General features: G+C 37.7%; 2 protein-coding genes across 6 annotated transcripts in view; one reads left to right on the top strand and one right to left on the bottom strand.

Annotated features, from left to right (window-relative positions):
* The window catches only part of fam161b (FAM161 centrosomal protein B), a 35,263-nt gene extending 20,900 nt beyond the window's left edge, over positions 1 to 14,363 (bottom strand). The window contains exons 1-3 of one of the 5 annotated variants that reach the window (XM_039741755.1): positions 14,287 to 14,325; positions 5,821 to 6,146; positions 2,927 to 3,456 (exon numbers count right to left, since the gene is read on the bottom strand). In XM_039741755.1, the coding sequence (XP_039597689.1) occupies positions 2,927 to 3,456; positions 5,821 to 6,104 (814 nt within the window). In that variant the 5' untranslated portion in view covers positions 6,105 to 6,146; positions 14,287 to 14,325. Of the gene's footprint in view, positions 1 to 2,926; positions 3,457 to 5,820; positions 6,147 to 8,455; positions 8,720 to 14,156; positions 14,172 to 14,286 lie in introns of those variants that run through there. The other 4 variants (XM_039741756.1, XM_039741760.1, XM_039741757.1 and 1 more) reach the window with 4 other exon arrangements.
* A 31-nt stretch (positions 14,364 to 14,394) lies between these two features.
* The window catches only part of coq6 (coenzyme Q6 monooxygenase), a 79,337-nt gene continuing 70,849 nt past the window's right edge, over positions 14,395 to 22,882 (top strand). The window contains exons 1-2 of the mRNA XM_039741766.1: positions 14,395 to 14,709; positions 15,953 to 16,087. Coding sequence (XP_039597700.1) covers positions 14,484 to 14,709; positions 15,953 to 16,087 — 361 coding nt within the window. The 5' untranslated portion in view covers positions 14,395 to 14,483. The remainder of the gene's footprint in view (positions 14,710 to 15,952; positions 16,088 to 22,882) is intronic.

Below are 22,882 nucleotides of genomic sequence, written 5' to 3'. Positions count from 1 at the left end.
CAAAAAAGCCTGTAAATATTGTAAATAAAAGTGTGTTGGGTGAACATAAGATGTCCGTCTGACTGTGTCCAGGTCCCAGTCCACATCTGGCATTATACCAATCACATTTTTGCAACAATTCATTTTAAATATGCCTTTTTATTCACTTGTTGCGTTTCATAAGACGGTCAATAAACCAGCAGAACTATAAACATCCTTGATAATGCTGAATATAATTGGCTGTCAAACCGATACACAGCCACCTCACTACAAAATAAAAAACACTAAGCAATCTGATCTTACATTAAGTGTTCTTTAAAATGAAAATCAGCAAATCTACTAATTCTGGTTTTAGGAGAGAATGGCAGGGAAATACAATAATACTCTCTGTATTGATCAGGTTTTCATTTTTACAGGTAGGACACACAAGTTTTTACATTCACGTTTAGCCGTAATCAGGAAGCTCTTCTTACATGTTTTCCACCAAATGAGTGTGTTTTCCTCCCAAATCATAGCACTTTTGTACAATTATGTGCTAACTTCAGCTGAAACCATCTTAACACATTATTTTTCCACTTTCACTGTGGCACAGCTAAAAAGAGTCATAACAAGGATGGCTTACAGGATGCATGCAATATCATTTTAAAAAGCTACTTTATTAAATAAATGAGGGGAAAATTGTTATGTAATATAATTGCGGTGCCATAATTGGAAATCATGTCAATGCAAAATAGTCTACAGACCACTAAATGGTCAAATCGAACAGTACTAAAAACACCTCCCATTTCATTTTCTTATTGCTGACATTTGCAGTTATAGTACTTGTATAACATGAATTCAGCAACTTATATTAAGACACAGTGGACATGTAAAATCTTGGTGATTAAATAACATTGAACTTCCAGCATTTTAAGATATGATAAAAATGTAATTTTAATATGGAGTTACCGAGATGGCCTTTTTTGTCGGCAGCACAGTTTTGGAGTAGCTAATGCTACTGCACTTGAGACCTGGATATATTCTGGACCAAAGTGTCCTCTGTTTGGAGTTTACATATTCAGCACCATATTTAGGAGGTTTCCCCATTTTTTGGTGGGAAAGATGTTTATTCAAGATAATTACCAACTCTAAACTGCATACTGCATGTCCTATCCAAAGAGTGTTCCTGCCTTCTAGGACCTCCTAGAGGGGTTGACTTCAGTGACCTTTAACCCTGGTGAACACTGAATGGGTCTAAAGTTAGATGGATGTACTCTTTCGCTTCATTACTCTTGAGATTGATGAATGACCCATTTTCAGAACCCATATTTTCCATTATAGGATAACTGGGAAATAATATTTATTCGATCAGGATTGGGTGCAAAGCAGGAGCCATTAAACCAATCAATCTAATATTAGTTAAAAGACACCTGAGTGAGTGAGTGACGTTTTTTGACTAGCTAACACTAACTAGAACTGTGTACAAACATAACTGCCCCATTTAATTCAATCCAATTAAAGGGGCAATTAGAGGCTGATGATTGAACTCAGCCAGTTGTGCCCAATAAAAACTTCACTTAGTGTACTTTGACCCTTACTGTAGTTAACAGCATCAAGTTAGCAGCACAGACATTCAACAAGGATGTAATGCCACAATCAAAAGAAATTGCTAGAGAGTAGGAATAAAAAATGTGATTCTGCGAAGGGCTACAAAGCCACTTCTGAGGCTCTGGGACTCCACCAAACCACTGCGAGAACCATAATCTCCAAATGGAAAACACCTAGAACAGTATTGAGCCTATTCTGAGTGGCCTACCAAAAGTATTCCAAGAGTGCAGTGTAAAATCAACCAGGAAATCACAAAGGATTCTAAAAAAAATCCAAAGCACAACAGACTTTTTTAGCATCATTAAATATCAGTGTTCATGACTCCACAATCAGAAAGACACGGGGCAAAAACATGCCTCATTGCTTACCAAGAATAGCACACAGTAAATGCTTGTCACTGATTTACCTGAAAGGACCTGGATGATCCCCAATCCTTTTGGGACAATAATCTATGGACAGATAAGACAAAAGGAACTTTCTGAACAATGTAGGTCATACTATGCCTGGTATAAAGTAAAGACAGCATTCCATAGGAAGAAGTCATGCAAACAGTCAAACACGATTGTGTCAGTGTGATGGTGTGGAAATGCTTTGCTGCCCCGGGACCTGAGTGACTTGCCAAAACTCAAAGAACCATAATTTCTGCACTGTATCTGTTCATCCATCTGTGAGCTAAAGTACAGTTGGGACAGGCAGGAAGACAGTTATCCAAAACACAAATGCAATTTTGTGCTGAAAAGAAGCAAAATTAAAGGTTTGTACTGGCCTAGGCAAAAAACAGACCTAAACCCTATAAAAACTCTGTGGTAGGACCTGAAATAAGATGTTTCTGCTCCAAAACCTGCCAATCTTTCTAAATTATAATAGTTTTTGTAAAGTAGAGTGGGTTAAATTTCTTCTGCAGGTATATGAAATGCAAAATCGAATTACAGAAAGTGTTTTGTTGCAATGGCTGGCATTAAAGGTGGGTAGACCCAGGTCTTAATTGTAAGAGAGCAATTCCTTCTTCACAAAGTTGGTTCAATCATTAAATGACGTGCGTTAAAAAGAGAAAATATGTTTTATTTACCCACACAGGTGCCCTTTATATAATATTAGAATTTGGTTGAACACTTGTAAATGATCTTTGAATAGTAAAAGTACTGTTATACAGAAAATACTCAAGGAGGCAAAGATTTTTGCCACACTGCTTACAACCACAGTGAGGTTGCAGGACATCCTCCCTTTCATTTTATTAAATTAAAAATTTCTATTGAAAGCTAAATCTAAGTAAAGAAAAAACAGAATCTATTGACATTCTCTCAGGGCGTGTTTTCTGAACTATGTTAATAATCTCTGCATCCATCTATTGTTGTGTTACCTTTCAAGCGGTCGCTGATGGTTTGATCCTGGACAGATTCAGGAATTTTCTTTTTGCATTTAGGTTGCAAGGTCTCCTTTTGGGAGTGCACCGTCGCAGTCTCAAGCTGTTGTTTCACTTCCTCCTGTCTCTTTTTTTCTCTCTCCTGAAAGTTGAATGGCTTCTGCATGGACAGTAGGAAATTCTTTCTCTTTTCCACTGTTGCATGCCTCAGCTTCTCCTTTCTTTCCATGATCTCATCATACAGGGCTAGGGAGACATGAGTTGGCACAGGTGCTGCCCTGAAGAGCTTCTTACATTCTGTTAACTCGGCCTGCTGCTTCTCTGCCAAGTGCTTCTCCAGATCAAGGGAAGCCCCTGACTTTGGACGTTGCCATTTCTTTACCCTTTCATTTGAAGTTACATCATGTGACCACAAGACTGAAGAAATGTTCTCAGATCTCAGCGTGTCTGTACAAGGTAAACCGCCTGAAAAACTTCGTTTGGAGTTAAGATCACTCAGAGAGCAAGATTTCCTTAATGGTCCATTCCTATGAAAAATGAAACAATAAAAAGCAGAAACACAGCTTTTTAGATGAAGAGTTTTTGGGAAGGCATGTTGCATTTAGCTTCATCAACTACTATAGAACATGCCTCCATTACTGATGACTTCATATTTAAAATAATATTTTATTTTGGACCAATTACTATACCTTGTGACTAAAAATAGCTTCAATTAGGAACACAGTCTCAGTCTGCTTAATAAAATAAATAAATAAATAATATGGGAGAACTGTATAGCCAGAAATGGAAATACATGTAATTAGATTAGTATGTCTGTTGCACTCATGAGCCCCACTAGAGGACAGCATTCAAACTATAAAAAGGTAATGACTGGACAGGGTGGGACCACGGTGACCTCGGGATGCTTGTAGAGCTGCTATAGCAAAATAAGAATTTCACAACCGTGTGTTTGTCATACAAGCAAACAGCTGAGTAAGTCTAACAGAGCATGGATTATTGGCTTTTGCAAGGCCAAGTTGGCAGCCATATGGATGTAACAATTATATGATGAAAGCAATAGTGTCTGCTGAAAGGCTTTCTTGAACATTGGGAATGATCTAGTAAGACCTGTGGATTTCTGAAACTTGGTCACAGTGTATATAAGTACAGAAAAGTGGCATATAGGTAGGCAGTATGGTACAGCAGCATCTGACTGTCATTTAAGTTCCCATCTTTGACTCACTGTATGGCCTTAAGCAGATCGCTTAATGTCCTTGTGCTGAAGAAAAAAAAAAAAACACAACTGCACGTATACAGTTGCGGCGTGCTAAACCTAAAAGTTCCTTGAATAAAGGCATCAACCAAATATACAATCTCAGTGGATCACTCAGTATTCCCTTTATTTGTTTTCCAGGAAGAGGCAAAAGTGATTATTTCATTCATGGCATCCACTGTGACACCTGCTATTGACAATTTGCCATCACAGTCTGCAACTGGACTTGTATAATGCTGAAGCAACCTGACTTGCTATGGGGTCTTCTTTACTACATTTAGACAACTAGGTTTTTATATAATGGTGCAACAACCTCGAGTAGCACATCAGCACAACAGTAGCTACAGTGTTGAATACCACTGCCTTTGATAACTGCTCTCCTCTCCTTTATTAGTCAATCTGATTACAGGATAATATTTTAAGGGGAATCTATCATCCATTTTATGAGATTTGTGACTGCACTGCATGGTGACAGTTTACAGTGCCGCAATTTCCTGAGAAAGACTATGTGACATCAGAAAACATTCCTGTCCATCTGTAATCTTTTGGCCTGTCAGCTGCAGAGCAAATGTGAACATTTTTGCCATTTCCCGATGCACATTGCTTTTAGATTCACAGATCTCATTTAACATCAGCAGATTTTCCTGCACTTGTTTTGAAATCATTTGTTACTTGCATGTCACATGTTCTGGGTGCCAGTTTTCTTGAAAATACAGGGTGGTCCAGATCTAATTATACAATTTTCATTACGCTATAACTTATTAAGTTTATTACACTGAGCCTGTATCCAACTAAATGGAGGATAAGTGGGACATTACATGGAAAATCAGTGAATTCATTCAATGTAAGTCCATTTTTGTTTATTACAAGATATTTCAAACAATTCTTTTGTCTTGTATTGTTTTCCTGCATTGCATTAAAAGTTGCATAATTAGATCTGGACCACCCTATATAGATTTACTGCTTCTGAGTGTAACTGTTTTATTTTATTATAGAACAGAGGAGCCCAGCTCTGATCACGGAGGGCCACAGTAGCTACAAGGTTTCCTTCCTGACACTTTTTAATCAGTGACAAATTTCTGCTATTGATTTACCTCTTTTCCCTTCATTTTAATTGTCTTTTTTTGAGATTCAGTCCTCTGAATTGCTTCTTTTATTCTTAAATATTAGCCAATCAAAATAAGCTGTTAAGCAAGCCAAAAGATGACTAGCTAAGTTGATCTCTCAAACTTCAACCAGTTTCAGTCCAACCAGTTTCTTAATAAGAAGTTGATTCTTGTTGGAAATTAAACCCTTTATTTAATTCCATAGCTTGTTGCTGCTCTCATTCTGCCACACAACATGTTTTCTTTTTTTCTAAGAGGACATTCAAAATTTTTTGTTATTTATTGTAAGATGTATTCTTTGCTCAAAATATTAACTGCAACAATTCTCCGTTTGTAATATTATGTATATTCTCTGCACTGTTTCTAGCTGCCATTCTGTTCATCCATTAATTCATTTCCTGAATATGCTTAAAGAAACACAGGAATCAAAACGTATTCTACCAGGACTGGGATACCAGTTCATCCCTCACACACTGATGTTTTTATACAGTACCTATTATTGTACAGTATATGCAGTGCTTCTTATACTTTACCTAGACTCTGGTGGCTTCTTTGTGTTTCCATTAGTACAAATTTGTGAGGAAGAGAGGTCCAGTGCATTTCTTTTTGAAAGTGCACTCCTTCCATTTCCTGCTGCACCTTCCGAGAGCACAGAGTCATTAAACATCCTCTGCTCCAAGTTCTGTTCTATCTGAAGGAGACCTTCTTTGCTGGCCTCACTCATGGCTTGCATTCTTTGATGGAAATCATCAAGAAGGATGTTGCCATCATCCTGGTGAAGGAATTCATAGAGTCTGTGCCGAGGTCTTTGGGGCATTGCCTCATCCTCTGATTCTGATGATTCTAAGGGGCAAAACCCCTAAGAAATAAGATTGAAAACAAAAATTTACCGAAAACATTCTTCACTGTGTTTTAACCAACTGTTGTTTAAATGTGCTGTCCACAGGGACCTAGAAAATGTTCAGGCAGCTTTGGGCACAAAACTGGCAAAAACCTGACTACATGACAGCAAAAAGCAAACTTGCATGCAAACCCAGTGGACCAATTTAGTTATCAGTCCACCTAACATTGACATCCTTAAAATGTGGCTGAAACCATACTATCTGTTATCTATAGGAGTCACCACAACGTTAGTGTCTGGTGTTCCTAGAATTATGGAGCAGTAGCGCTAAACAGCATGCCAACTCTTTATTTCAATTAACTTTGCTTTAAGAATTTAATTAAAATCTATTTTTTACATAGCACTTGTCATATGAACCACTATATCAAAACACTTTGAGATAAAACCTTAAGCTTGTAGATACCATTGTTCTGGAGTAGAATTCTTTGCTATTTCACACTGAAACATCCAGCTAGGATCTTTCTATAGTCTCTAAAAGGATAATTTTGTTTCTTTATCTTGCTTTCTGAATTTCTATCCATCCCCTTCCATTACTTACCCAAGTCTATTAATCACTCCTGTTATATTTAATTCTATTTTGTAAATTTTGATTACAGTGTTCTCTTTGATCTGAAATACACATTAGTGGCCTGCTGACTGAACTGAAAAATACAGTGTGAGAAATACTCTATACCAGTGATAAAGTTTGTTAGTTCATACTGTTCAGAATGTTAAATATTTTTATTAAAATGTATTATGCTTGAAATAAAAATCCCAAGATAAAGGAAATACAGTAGATATAAAGCCTTCCTAATTTGGAACCTCCCCACTGCCTGAGTGTATGTGACTCAGGCAAAAAATTTCATTCTGCTGGTGTGGTGTTCATATTAAAACATAGAAATTAATTTCTATAAATATAACTGGCTATAAATTCAAACTAGCTTAGTTTAATTGTACTGTTGCAGGTGTTGAGAATCTATCCCAAAGGCTGTGGGTGCAAGGCAGGAACCAACTCTTTAGGAGATATGCAAGTACAAATTCACACTGTTCTGAAAATACATATCACAATACACACATCAGTATGTGGATGGCAATAAACTTGAACTCTAAACGGGGTGGCAGTTCATTACAGGGCACATTAAATCCACACGCCTATTATGGGAAAGACAGCTTTGTGGTCAAGAGTCGGATTAGTCACCTAAGACAAAGGAATCCTCCTTTGGTTTGAGTGGCTAAGATAGTTGCTTGGCACTCACCACATAGTGGGCAGGATCAGAGTTTGTTTCCATTGAGCAGTTTGTGGCAGGAGTGTGAACAGAATCCAGTTACAGATGCACACTCATATTGAAACCATTATCTAAGCTTCTCATCTAAGTGTTTTTCATTATATTCAAATGGCCTAATAATGTAACATTCTCAAACTTGCTTAAAGCAAATCTAGGTTGCTGAGGGCTGCAGCCGATCTCAGCTGCACTGGGGATATGCTGGGGGCTTCCCTTGACCAGGGTGCCAATTAATCACAGGGCCCATTCACGTTCACACTCATATTGGACAAATTTAGAGTCACTTGTTAGCATCTTTTTTGATGTAGCATGGAAACCAGAGCACACTGAGGAAACAAACACAACAAGGCTGAGGACTGTGCAGGTTTTTTAGCCATGGAAACTGGACTAATAAAGTGATAGTACAACCTACTACACAGATCATGTACTTTTCACTGCAGTGAAAAATATCAAATCAACTTGATCAAGCCTTAAAATTTACTGATCATGCCTGAGTGTTATAATGTGATAATGCCCAGCCACCAATTTACTGAATCTGTAGATTATAAATTAAGGTTGAAGGGTGCTACACACTCCCCTACCCAAGGCAGCAACTAACCCAAAAATGTGGTGCTAGGCGATTCAATTCAGTATTTGGACGACAATACTTTGACTTGGCATACAAGACTGTAAATCGATCTTATGACGGCCATGTACATAATTTAAAAGATACTTTTGTACATTCCAGTATTTACTCTTTACTCGTAATAACCAACATAGCAATCGATGTTTGTAAAGGCTTTTGAATGATCGATTCGGAGTGCTACAGCGGTTGACTCCGCCCCACGCTTTGTGCGACACAGTTGCCACGGCAACATGAAGCAAGCTTTATGGAAAGTCAAGTCAAAAGAGTTTTATACACGTATATTTTAGCTTCTTTTCCACGTTAGCATTAATGCGCTAGGATTCTAATGACCACATACATATTCTAAACACACATATACAAAACAAATACATAGAAGAAACCTGGGAGCGGGAGAAGTCAAACTCCACACCAGACGCCGCTGCTGCTCTCCTCGCATCCTTATGGCTTTCGGCTGCGCCTTCAGAAATTATGGAACCCGTTGCAACTTTTAGGACTGGCATATTAAAACGAAGCGTTACTGTAATTAAAGAACAGGACTGAAATAAATACTTTTTTTTGCGATTTGTCGTATGTGTGCTAATTTTATTTCTACCCGACAAGTAGAAGCAATACCAGCTACCATTGCACCGCCCACCGTATCTTTCGATTGGCTTATGCTGCTGCTCAGTATGTGGTGCGGAAGCGCGACACTCCTGAACACGCGGTGTCTGACGTCAAGTAGAGGTGCATAGCTGAAAAGTAATTACCAATTATTTGTTCCGACATTGTGGTTTCTCGTATACCTTTTTTCACATTTATCTATTCATCTTCTACCTTTCACGCATTAGACTTTCTTACACTGAGATTATCACTTTTGCAAGCTCCGTTAACTTTGGGTTCAAACTCATTCTGGATTTAAATTCCTACTCTTTGAAACTTATTTTTTGTTACCGAAGTTCCATATCGCTTCACAATCCAGGTTTAATTATGAAATGCCAAATACGCCATATATGCATTTTAGATTTCATTATGAATGCACACGCCAATGCTTATTTATTGCATTAATTTGCTGTATGCACAGAATTATTTTCCATATATGTAAAATAAATGTGAACGGTTTTCATACTAATCTGAGTGCACTTGTTCTTGGTTTTACTCAACAAAGAAACTGGCTTCATTTGAGAGGGTGTGGGTGATAAGCATGAGCTGGACAGGCACGCCATCAAGGATCTGCTGCTGCCTTGTGCTGGAGTGGGCTGTGAAAATGGATTATGCAAGTTTAATGAATGTATGAACTATATTGTGTTGCGTGTACTGCTTTTTGTATCCGCTTTATTCGTTTGTGTTTCTACACTGTAGTTTAGCCAGTAGCATCATTTTAGTGTTGGTATGAATTAAATTGCTTTGAGTCAAGTTAATTTGTCAGTGAACCATATTATTTTGCCTGTGTGTAAGAAAGGTTTACATGTTATGTTCGATTTGTATGCAAAGAATATTGGTTTGAGAATTAAATGTATCAGGTACTATGGTAGATGGGACTCTGGCATAGTGGTTAGTAATACTGCTTAACAGCTTACATTTCCTAATTTCATATTCTGTTTTGGCTACTGTGCTTAGAGAGTTTGAATATTCTTCCCATTCTTGCACAAAGTTTATTAACCTATTCCATTTTCCCCCCACATCCGAATGATGTGCAGGGAAGGTTCATTGGTAGCTCTAAATTGGCTTTGTGTGAATGACAGTTGGGTGTATCCAGGAGTGGACCTTGAAGTGGACTGGTGCTGATCTAACACCTCTTGGATAGCTTGAGTGACCTGTGACCACAAACTTGATTAAGTGTCTGGGGATGCACTGGCACTCAGTCCTGGCTTAGGCAAGGGTTTGGCTGCTGTGACCGTGTATTGTATAAGAAGGCTAGAAAATGGATGGATGAAAATACAAAGGTTTTTTAAACATTTTGGCAGTAAATGGTATATAGTACAACTTGGGAATATTCAATGTTTGAACCCTTTCTTCTTAGGATGCCATATAATGAATATTTTCTAATTTGTTGTTTGTAAAAAAAATGAGTGCTTCTTGCAGCATACAAATGCCAGACCACTTATTACAATGGTGACATAAGTGGACTTAGAAACATCCCAAAAAGAATTTCACAACCATCTGTGGTCTACAGCTGATAATAAGGATGTAAGACATTTGAAAAAATAGAAAGATGCCATGCCTGTAATCTTGAAACCATATTTGTTATTTACAGTATAACCAAGCTGTAACAACAAAATAATGCATCAGGACTAAAAATCTAGCCAATGGGAAGAATCTAATAATATTTATATCAGCTACATGAAAGTTAACTTATTAATAATATTCATATTGGACTGAATGGATGTTGTTTTACTTTACTGCTTTTCATTTTGTGCATAAAAGGAATGTCTTTCAATGAAAAATGTGTATGTCACTGGTGGTTTTACTTTAATTTCACCAGTGGCAGAGGTAAGGATTGAAACAATGAAATTGTACTGTTCAGAATCAATTGACTGAGTAATCTTTCTTATATTTTATAAATTAAGAAATTGTAGTTAAAGAAGCAAAGATTAAATACCAGAAGTTCTAAATAAAACATTTTGTTTTGATTCTGTACGATTGACAGAACCTTATCTTTATTTTTACATAAACCGCAGATGGTTAATTCTTGTTGCCCCTCTCATATAAAATGGATTCTGATGTATCATCAGTTGACATGTGTGCAGCCATTATATTACAATGGAAAAGTCTCCATGTAAGCAAAACCCAACATGAATATAGAGTATTGTCATCAACATGGCAATGAAAACAATTAAAGTGCCAAATAGCATGAATTTTCAAGAAATTCAAATGTGGAAAAATTATCTAAACAAGTGTAAGCTGTTGATGATCCTGATATATTTATTCTATAAAAAATATATGTGTCTATCTGTAGTGAACAGCACAATGTATACAGATATGTAAATAAAAGCTAAAATGTATTTTATAAAAAAATATGTAGGGAAGACCATGCTAAGATGCTTTATGTTCTCTTTATAACTTAGCTGTTTTTGTTTTTCTAAAGCAAAAGCTTTGGCAGGTCAAGTGACTTCTTTAGGGTGACATAGCAACCTTACAGCTGAAAGTCTTTGCTGCCAGGCCTGACCTCTTACCCAAAAATAATTAAGATGTACTGTATTTGTAAAATTTGTATGGCACGATACTACAGCTGCTACCTCACATGTTGAGAGTTCTGGGTTTCCACTTCCAGCAAAATCAGTATCTGTTTGGAGTTTGCACAGCTCTCCCGTATTTATATGGGTTTTCTCCCACTTTGATTTGACGGTCTTAACTAGCCGAATGTTGGCGAGGCTGCCCTACCAAAGGCTCACATTCCATGTGGGGTGGTTCTGGTTTCACCTTTTATTTTTCTATGATAAACTCTAGTCTAGTAACCTTAGATCTTCAAATGAGTGTCTCCTTATAATTCCAAAAGCTAAACTTAAAAGAAGTGGTGAGGCGGCCTTCTGCTGTTATGCACCTAAAATCTGGAATAGCCTGCCAATAGGAATTCGCCAGGCAAATACAGTGGAGCACTTTAAAAAACTGCTAAAAACACATTACTTTGACATGGCCTTTTTATAACTTCACTTTAACTTAATACTGATACTCTGTATGTTCAATTCATCATAATAACTATTCACAGTGGCTCCAAAATCCGTACTGACCCCTACTCTCTCTTCTGTTTCTTTTTCCGGTTTCTTTGCGGAGGTGGCCTGCGCCATCACCACCTACTCAAAGCATCATGATGCACCAACATTGATGGACTGAAAGCCAGAAGTCTACGTGACCATCATCATCAGGTCCTTCCATGAAAACCCTAAATACAAAGAGGACTGTTTGACTAATGTTAGGTAGATTGCCCAGAGGGGACTGGGCAGTCTCTTGGTCTGGAACCCCTACAGATTTTATTTTTTTCTCCAGCCTTTGGAGTTTTTTTTTGTTTTTTCTGTCCACCCTGGCCATCAGACCTTACTTATTCTATGTTAATTAATGTTGACCTATGTTTATTTTTTATTGTGTCTTCTATTTTTCTATTCTTCATTTTGTAAAGCACTTTGAGCTACATTTTTTTGTATGAAAATGTGCTATATAAATAAATGTTGATTGATTGATTGATTGATAGTCCTACCCACCAAATACATGTATTAGGAACAAGGCACTTGAGAGAACCATCTTGAAGGGTTACAGATCTCATATTCTTTAATGCTAACTGAAAAAAGAAATTAAAAGCTATATTGGGTGGATTGTTCTGTTTACTTCCAAACATCTCTTTCGTTCTTGGACATGCCCACTCTCACACTTGTAACTCTGCCTGTAAAATGTGCTTTATGGATTTTGTCACTGGTCACACTTCACCTACATAAACTACCTTTGACCACACCAGCCATTTTCAGTTGTATGGTAATTGTAACTGCCCAGTAGTCCCCTAAACTCATTTTATTTCTCCAGCTGTGCTTGTAAGCAGTTTCCAACGGAATGGTTTTATATCCAACATTTCAATATCTGTTGAAGGAATTTGAATTCCTGAGTTTTTGGACTTTTGCTTTATTTTTTGCCTGATACAGTAATTGTATTTCCATTTAACTTGTTTCAGTTTTGGCCGTGTTGGTTGTGTTTTGGTCTGCATTTTTAACTATTTTTTTTGCCCTAGTCTTGTGTTTATTTTTACCAGTTAATTAATAGTCTTTTTATTTTGCTTAGACGATGTCTCATCCTCCATTTGTCAGTCTCATTATAGGTAACCCGCCCCAAGCATGACTAAATACTTCATGCTCTCAAATAGATAAGATGGGCTTAACTTCTGAATTAGCAGGGAAGTCAAGGTACATTTTGAGTAAAGCTTAGCATGCCTTAATGTGACATACAAGTTGGAGCTCATCCTAAATGTATTTTACTTATGATTTTATATTGAGAAATGGCATCTACTGTAATTTGATTGGATTTATGGACTATACAGACAAACTGCCTTAAATTCATCTTGAAAGTTACATATGAAGATGTCCTTCTGACTCCTCAGAATCTCAGGCAGTGGGGGTAGGTTCAGATGAAAGCTCTACGTTGTGCAATAGTATTGGCACATTGAAACACATCTTGATAGGATGCAAGGTTAGTTTGATCCAGGGATGCCACACCTAACAAGTTTTTAAGGGCCTTGGTCAGGTGTTTAAAAACAAATATATCGATGTGATTGTGCTTCTTGATTACAATAAAAATAAAATGACTACATTTGTATGAAAAGAGCAGATGCAAAGTGGCAAAACTTACACAAAGTTAGCAGTAATAAGTGGTCTGATGTGCATGATTGGAAGTTAGATGTAGACATTGATAAACAGCTGTATGTTTTGGATATAACTGCGGTAACAACACTGAGTTCTGATATGGCATTGTATTCAGAGGCAGATCATATAGTTTATTTTCTGGTTTCACCTTTTATGTTTCTATGATAAACTCTAGTCCTACACACCAAATACATGTATTAGGAACAAGTTACTAGGCACTTGAGAGAACCACCTTGAGGGGTCACAGATCTTAACAAAAGGGATAACAATCCCTTTTGAAGATACATTATGGAAAGCATATGAAAGGAATATGCTCAAGTATATGAATTTGGCTGCTTAGGCACGGAAATTCAGGTGGCAGGGTTTTATCAAACCAATTGAAATAAAGGTACCCACTCGATAACCTCTGAGAAATACTTATATTGGCACTCCTTGGATAACTGGTTGAAAAAGCAATAATACATTTGGAACAGTGCTTAGGAGACCTATGACGACAAGCACTGGTGTTTGCCCCTAGGTAAAGGTTGTACTAGTGATTGTAGTGAAATGAGATGGCTTTCACACATATCTTCCCAACAATATGAACAAATTTATTAACATCTTACCTTGTGCAATATAAAATGTTATATTACAATATACCGTAAGGTGTAATTTGGCTAACTGTACAATTGCACACCCAATTGTAATGTCAGTATTGGGAGTCTTATTCTCAGCCACTTCCTTTTACTTATATTGAGATGGATTTTAAGTGTTTGCTCACCTTAGGCAAGTTTTAGTTGATAATATCAAATGGCATACTTCTGATTATAGTATCGCAACGTACAGCTTGAACTGTTCTTTACATTTTTACATTATTTACACATTTGTTTTTACTTTAACGCTTTGCATACCTGCTCACCATGACTGCTCTAGTCGACTGCACTTTGCCCCGCCGGACTGAATCGACTTTCATGACGTCAGGATCTTGCCATTGGATGATTCTCACCCGGAAATGTTTCCTTGTGGGCGCTTGTTGGAGTTGAGGGGCGTGGTTTGAAGAGGCACGAGAAGGAGTGTGTTTTGTTTTTCAGGAGGATTCGTAGGTTTTATGGTGATTTACAGTCGTGCAATAGACATGTCTTTTATACCCAGTGGTCTTCTAGCAGTCCGAGGCCTATGGGGCAGGCCCAACATGCTGTCTCTATCGTGGGCGGTAAAGCGGAGGCTAGTCTGTTTAGCTAGCCCTAGTGTTGAAGGCCATGTGGAGGACGAAGTATACGACGTGATAATTTCAGGAGGGGGCATGGTAGGCACTGCCATGGCATGTTCCTTAGGTGAGCATTTAGTAGTGGTAAACGCATAGAAGACACGATCCTTCTGTGTGTGTTCCAGTAATCCCCGAAGCAGTCTCATGAATTCTTAAATTACAGATTATTTTGCTGGCATGTTTTACATTTCTGAACAAGGTCTGTATTGTAGAGTTTCGCATTTGGGGCATAGAAACGAAGGCGTAATGGCTTTTGCGTTACTCTGTTTCAGCGAAAAGCAGCTTTTGTATTAGAGATGCGATTGCGCAAAACTAAAGGTAAACAGTGTAGCGTCTTGGAAGGTGGACTTGCATGACCTGCTGATCATGAGCAGTTCTTAAATCTGTGTGAATATGACTTCATCCGACTTGCGCCTGCAAGGATGCCCCTTTGAAAAAAAAATCGCTGTCTTGACGCACTGCGTTAATGGTAACTTTAAACATTAAAAACTATTAAAGATGCCATATTCGTTCCGAAAGATGACTTTTACAGATCATCTTATTTTTTACATGTGAATTTCATACAGTACAGGGTTTTCTCAGTACAGACCGAAAAAAAAAACCGTTTCTACAGTTTATGGAAAGCAAAAATAAATACTCCTTTAAACTGTTAATGTGTTACCCTACACTTTCGTGGAAGAGTGTGAGTAATTGGAGCTCAGATTCACGTTACAACATTTGAATGGGTTGTTGCTTGTATTCCATACTCAGTCAAGCCAACATAACATTTTCAGTCCCCGAATAATCCAATTCAGACTTGTGGATAGGGGTACCAGTCCATCCCAGAGCCCACACATGCACACTTATTCTTAAGCAAACTATAAGGTTAATTGCCATTTATTTTAATTTTTAGTAATATATTTGTGTCAACTAAATTTTACAGCTTTACTGAGGAGTGGTTCAAAATAATTTTACATTTTGTAGAGAAAATGAATCTGACAACACGGTTCATCAAGGTGTAGAAAGGGAAACAAAAGGCAGTGTCCTATCAACTGTAAGAACACATATGTATCCAAGTCCCATTTTGTAAAAGGCAGAAGATTATTGCTTTTAAGTGTAAATATTTTAATGACTCCCATTAATACAGAATACTCTATATTTGTTTAGGTGTCAACATTCCTATATGTGAGTTGAAGACAAGATCATTTTTGATCTGGCTTGAATTTTGTAATGTAAGAATTTTTTTTAGGAACGTAAAAGCAATTGCACTTTGTTTATTATTGAATACAATTTTGTTTTTATTCAGTTGTACTTTTCACTTCAATGTATAGGTCTTGATCCTAATCTAGAGGGGAAGAAGATTCTCTTATTAGAAGCTGGTGGCAAAAAAACATTTGACAGTGTTCATCAGGATTATGGCACCAGAGTCAGCTCCATCAACCTTGGCGCTGCTACTTTACTCAGTGGTATGTGAAATACAGGTTTTGAGCCTACAGCCAAAATCATGTGTCTTGCTGTAGCATTCAATATATTTTTTAAAGTTTTATATATGTCTGTACATTAAATCATTAAAAAATATGTTTTCATATACCAAATGTGATGATGGGGGAATTATGAAGCATGCATTTTGATAATGTTCCTTTAGATGAAAGTACTATTCATGATTATATGTGTTTTGCCTTGTTTATATTTGTGTTTATGAATTTTTTCAGGGTTTTGCACAATGTATGAAATCTTCAATTTTACCACATGTAATGACATAAAAGTGAAACATTAAATATGCACTTGGATTAGTTTGCTTTTAGAAGTAGTCATGCTACTAGTTACACCATCACCATAGTATTTAGTTATTCCATTTTTACAATTTGCTTATTTTCAATGACAGTACAGCATTTGCATTTGTTAACGGTGTCTAAAATATGATTTGGTTGCTCTGAACAACTATGTAGAAATGTTTTGCTTAATTTTTTAGGGATCTTATTATTTTGGTGTTTTTAAGTATTACAGTATCTCACATATAAACTCTAGAGCATAGTTTATGCACAAACTATCTTTCTAAAAACATAGTCCACACATTTGTGAAAATGTACCTATATTGGTGGCGCTTCTGTGTTTATTAAATTTGATTTAAAGGAGTGTTGTGTTCATTTTCACAATACATTTATGACTTCAATTAGTTTACTGATATTAATCTACCGAATAGTCATTTTTAGCATGGTTTAGTTTTCAAGCAGACCTGTAATACTATTGAAGAAGTCTTTTTTTCTGGCTGTTTTTATTTAAATATATTGATTACAATCTTACAGCTTATTTCTTAATTATCTTCAATACTGGAATTAACATAATTGCAGCTCCAATGAATAGTAATCATGCATTGTCATTTAATGATGAGGCTTAGGAGAATAGATCTGAAACAGAGGACAAATGCATGACTTTCTGCTTAGTTTACTTTTTAAAGATTCCAACCAGCATGAGTCACTTGTTTAAATGTTTTTTTAGAATACTGTTGCAATTCCAAACAAAAAAATCTTCAGAATCAATATGACACTTGTTGGAAACTTGTGGCCTGTGCACGATTATTATAGACTGCTCAAGAAATGAAATACTATTTACAATATAGCCACTATGTGACGTAAGATAAAGGAATTTTTGGGTAATTTTTATTAAACAACTACTACTTTGTTGAGTGCACAGTGGTTCTAACAGTGAAACTGTCAAATCAAGATTACTGTCATGTGTACCAAGTTAAATTCAATTGTAACTTTCATGCCTCCACAGAACAGTTGACAATAAAACAATACTGACAAAAGACACACACAGACATAAAATACCTAGCCCACAAAATATAGAGTACAATATGTATTCAGAAATATTATATATAATATATGCTGTTTGTGTGTGTGTGTTTGTGTATACAGTATACGCATTTTATGAAAGTTGGACAGAGAACAACCAATTTCTTAACTATTTTATGTCCTAAAGGCCACTCGAGTAGTCTGAGTATTAGTATGTGTGTGTGTGTGTGTGTATATATATATATATATATATATATATATATATATATATATACACAGTGCATCCGAAAGTATTCACAGCATCACTTTTTCCACATTTTGTTATGTTACAGCCTTATTCCAAAATGGATTAAATTCATTTTTTTCCTCAGAATTCTACACACAACACCCCATAATGACAACGTGAAAAAAGTTTACTTGAGGATTTTGCAAATGTATTAAAAATAAAAAACTGAGAAATCACAGGTACATAAGTATTCACAGCCTTTGCTCAATACTTTGTCGATGCACCTTTGGCAGCAATTACAGCCTCAAGTCTTTTTGAATATGATGCCACAAGCTTGGCACACCTATCCTTGGCCAGTTTCACCCATTCCTCTTTGCAGCATCTCTCAAGCTCCATCACGTTGGATGGGAGGCGTCGGTGCACAGCCATTTTAAGATCTCTCCAGAGATGTTCAATTGGATTCAAGTCTGGGCTCTGGCTGGGCCACTCAAGGACATTCACAGAGTTGTCCTGAAGCCACTCCTTTGATATCTTGGCTGTGTGCTTAGGGTTGTTGTCCTGCTGAAAGATGAACCGTCGCCCCAGTCTGAGGTCAAGAGCGCTCTCGAGCAGGATTTCATCCAGGATGTCTCTGTACATTGCTGCAGTCATCTTTCCCTTTATCCTGACTAGTCTTCCAGTTCCTGCCGCTGAAGAACATCCCCACAGCATGATGCTGCCACCACCATGCTTCACTATAGGGATGGTATTGGCCTGGTGATAAGTGGTGCCGGTTTCCTCCAAGCGTGACTCCTGGCATTCACACCAAAGAGTTCATTCTTTGTCTCATCAGACCAGAAAATTATTTTTTATCATGGTCTGAGAGTATCTTCAGGTGCCTTTTGGCAAACTCCAGGCGGGCTGCCAGGTGCCTTTTACTAAGGAGTGGCTTCCGTCTGGCAGCTCTACCATACAGGCCTGATTGGTTAATTGCTGCAGAGATGGTTGTCCTTCTGGAAGGTTCACCTCTCTCCACAGAGGACCACTGCAACTCTGACAGAGTGACCATCAGGTTCTTGGTCACCTCCCTGACTCCCCTTCTCCCCTGATCACTCAGTTTAGATGGCCGACCAGCTCTAGGAAGAGTCCTGGTGGTTTCGAACTTCTTCCACTTTTGGACGATGGAGGCCACTGTGCTCATTGGGACCTTCAAAGCAGCAGAAATTTTTCTGTAACCTTCCCCAGATTTGTGCCTCAAGACAATCCTGTCTCGGAGGTCTACAGACAATTCCTTTAACTTCATGCTTGGTTTGTGTTCTGACATGAACTGTCAACTGTGGGACCTTATATAGACAAGTGTGTGCCTTTCCAAATCATGTCCAATCAACTGAATTTACCACAGGTGGACTCCAATTAAGCTGCAGAAACATCTCAAGGATGATCAGGGAAACAGGATGCACCTGAGCTTAATTTTGAGCTTCATGGCAAAGGCTGTGAATACTTATGTACATGTGCTTTCTCAGTTATTTTATTTTTAATAAATTTGCAAAAACCTCAAGTAAACTTTTTTCACATTGTCATTATGGGGTGTTGTGTGTAGAATTCTGAGGAAAAAAATGAATTTAATCCATTTTGGAATGTGGAAAAAGTGATGCGTTGTGAATACTTTCTGGAGGCACTGTATATATATCTGTATATATCTATAGTATATATACAGTGGTGTGAAAAACTATTTGCCCCCTTCCTGATTTCTTATTCTTTTGCATGTTTGTCACACAAAATGTTTCTGATCATCAGACACATTTAACCATTAGTCAAATATAACACAAGTAAACACAAAATGCAGTTTTTAAATGATGGTTTTATTATTTAGGGAGAAAAAATCCAAACCTACATGGCCCTGTGTAAAAAGTAATTGCCCCTTGTTAAAAAATAACCAAACTGTGGTGTATCACACCTGAGTTCAATTTCCGTAGCCACCCCCAGGCCTGATTACTGCCACACATGTTTCAATCAAGAAATCACTTAAATAGGAGCTGCCTGACACAGAGAAGTAGACCAAAAGCACCTCAAAAGCTAGACATCATGCCAAGATCCAAAGAAATTCAGGAACAAATGAGAACAGAAGTAATTGAGATCTATCAGTCTGGTAAAGGTTATAAAGCCATTTCTAAAGCTTTGGGACTCCAGCGAACCACAGTGAGAGCCGTTATCCACAAATTGCAAAAACATGGAACAGTGGTGAACCTTCCCAGGAGTGGCCGGCCGACCAAAATTACCCCAAGAGCGCAGAGACGACTCATCCGAGAGGTCACAAAAGACCCCAGGACAACGTCTAAAGAACTGCAGGCCTCACTTGCCTCAATTAAGGTCAGTGTTCACGACTCCACCATAAGAAAGAGACTGGGCAAAAACGGCCTGCATGGCAGATTTCCAAGACGCAAACCACTGTTAAGCAAAATGAACATTAGGGCTTGTCTCAATTTTGCTAAGAAACATCTCAATGATTGCCAAGACTTTTGAGAAAATACCTTGTGGACTGATGAGACAAAAGTTAAACTTTTTGGAAGGCAAATGTCCGTTACATCTGGCGTAAAAGGAACACAGCATTTCAGAAAAAGAACATCATACCAACAGTAAAATATGGTGGTGGTAGTGTGATGGTCCGGGGTTGTTTTGCTCCTTCAGGACCTGGAAGGCTTGCTGTGATAGATGGAACCATGAATTCTACTGTCTACCAAAATATCCTGAAGGAGAATGTCCGGCCATCTGTTGTTCAACTCAAGCTGAAGCGATCTTGGGTGCTGCAACAGGACAATGACCCAAAACACACCAGCAAATCCACCTCTCAATGGCTGAAGAAAAACAAAATGAAGACTTTGGAGTGGCCTAGTCAAAGTCCTGACCTGAATCCAATTGAGATGCTATGGCATGACCTTAAAAAGGTGGTTCATGCTAGAAAACCCTCAAATAAAGCTGAATTACAACAATTCTGCAAAGATGAGTGGGCCAAAATTCCTCCAGAGCGCTGTAAAAGACTCATTGCAAGTTATCGCAAACACTTGATTGCAGTTATTGCTGCTAAGGGTGGCTCAACCAGTTATTAGGTTCAGGGGGCAATTACTTTTCACACAGGGCCATGTAGGTTTGGATTTTTTTTCTCCCTAAATAATAAAAGCCATCATTTAAAAACTGCATTTTGTGTTTGCTTGTGTTATATTTGACTAATGGTTAAATGTGTTTGATGATCAGAAACATTTTGTGTGACAAACATGCAAAAGAATAAGAAATCAGGAAGGGGGCAAATAGTTTTTCACACCACTGTATATACACACACACATATACTATGGGGTGCCAAACAGGCAAATACATTGATTTTCTGAATATATAAAGTCGGCGTCAGAATATATAAAGTCATTCCCGAATATATAAAGTCAGAACTTGAATATATAAAGTCAGCATCGGTATATATAATGTCATTCCCGATTATATAAAGTCATTCCTGAATATATAAAGTCAAAGTCAAAATATATTGATTGAAACGACTCTGAACTGAAGTAAGTTAACAAAAACGTATTAAGAAAAATAAATTAAAAAAAACACTGTTCGGTTAATGTTTTGAAAATGATGCATGTGCCCTGCCCAGGATTGGTTTCTGCCTTGCACCCAGTGTTGGCTGGGATTGGCTCCAGCAGATCCCCGTGACCCTGTGGTCGGATTCAACGGGTTGGGAAATGGATGGATATTCCAGCGCTGACGTTGTATATTCCGACGCTGACTTTATATATTGAAGTTTTGACTTTATATATTCCAGTGCTTACTTTATATATTCAAGTTTTGACTTTATATTTTCAGAAACAAGTTTGACTTTATATATACCGATGCTGACTTTATATATTCAAGTTTTGACTTTATTTATTTCGAAGGTGACTTTATATAATCAAGTTTTGACTTTATATATTCGGGAATGACTTTATATATACAAGTTTTGACTTTGAATTTTTTCATACTTCTTCTCAAACCAAGGGGGTACGAGGGTAAAATGAATCGGGAAGCGCTGATCAATGTAATCGGTGTACCAGGAAATCATGCATTGACAGAAGTTCCCCTTTGCTTGGAATTGAAAGTGTGATTAAATGCATTATTTTTTAACGCGTTATGGCGCACATGCATTGAAGCCTCTCAGCTGTGCTTGTGCTAAGAAAAGGAAACATTTTAAAAATAACGTAACACAATTGTCAATGTAACCTTTTGTAAGTAGTGCCTGGATGATTCAGTGTGGAGAAACTCTAGAGACAGCGTGTGTATTAACTTGTGGATTTTTCTGTGAGTATTTGGTAGCAGCGTCACAAAGTCACTTCCGGAAGACTGCGTTAGCTGCGGAGCTCAGCTCAGAGTGAAATGAGGTGAATGGGAGGGGAGATGATGACGTGACTCCCCACCCGCCTTAACTGTCAATCCCCCACAAACACAGTCTCTCGGAATTTGCATAAGCACAGCCGTTCACCTGCAATTTTAACTTAGTTATAAAGTGATCAAAACTCTCGTTTATATCCTGTGTCCTCTCATTAAACTTGTATCCCGCATTACCCGTGGGCATGACAAACGCCAGCGGCAGCGTGTCTATGAACGTAATTTAAACTTTAGGTTTACACCGTGCTTTGTTTCCGAAGTAGCAGCACTCCTGAATATGGTTGTATAATTCACTCGCTCGCTTCTTATTGTTTCGCTGCCTTCTCAATTGTATAATGCATGTTTTGTTCAGCGCTTTTTGGAGCTCTTCCTGGTTTTCTACGTACTGCGTTGACAGTCAGTTCATGTGATTACGTGGGAGGCATGATGATGTCACACGAAACTCCGCCCCCCACGGCTTTCGACCTCAACTCCATTACAGTATATGGAGAAAAATACCTTCCAGTTATGACCATTACGCATAGAATTTCAAAATGAAACCTGCCCAACTGTTGTAAGTAAGCTGTTAGGAATGAGCCTGCCAAATTTCAGCCTTCTACCTACATGGGAAGTTGGAGAATTAGTGATGAGTCAGTCAGTCAGTCAGTGAGGGCTTTGCCTTTTATTAGTATAGACTAGCAAAATACCCGCGCTTCGCAGCGGAGAAGTAGTGTGTTAAAGAAGCAATAAAAAAGAAATGGAAACATTTTGAAAATAACGTAACATGATTGTCAATGTAATTGTTTTGTCACTGTTGTGACTGATGAGTGTTGCTGTCATATATATATATATTTACACACACACACACA

Source organism: Polypterus senegalus, chromosome 18 (assembly GCF_016835505.1).
Source record: "Polypterus senegalus isolate Bchr_013 chromosome 18, ASM1683550v1, whole genome shotgun sequence".
NCBI classification, from domain to species: Eukaryota; Metazoa; Chordata; class Cladistia; order Polypteriformes; family Polypteridae; genus Polypterus; species Polypterus senegalus.
Note: the sequence above shows the minus strand (reverse complement) of the source record. Positions and strands in the feature narration are given on the sequence as shown.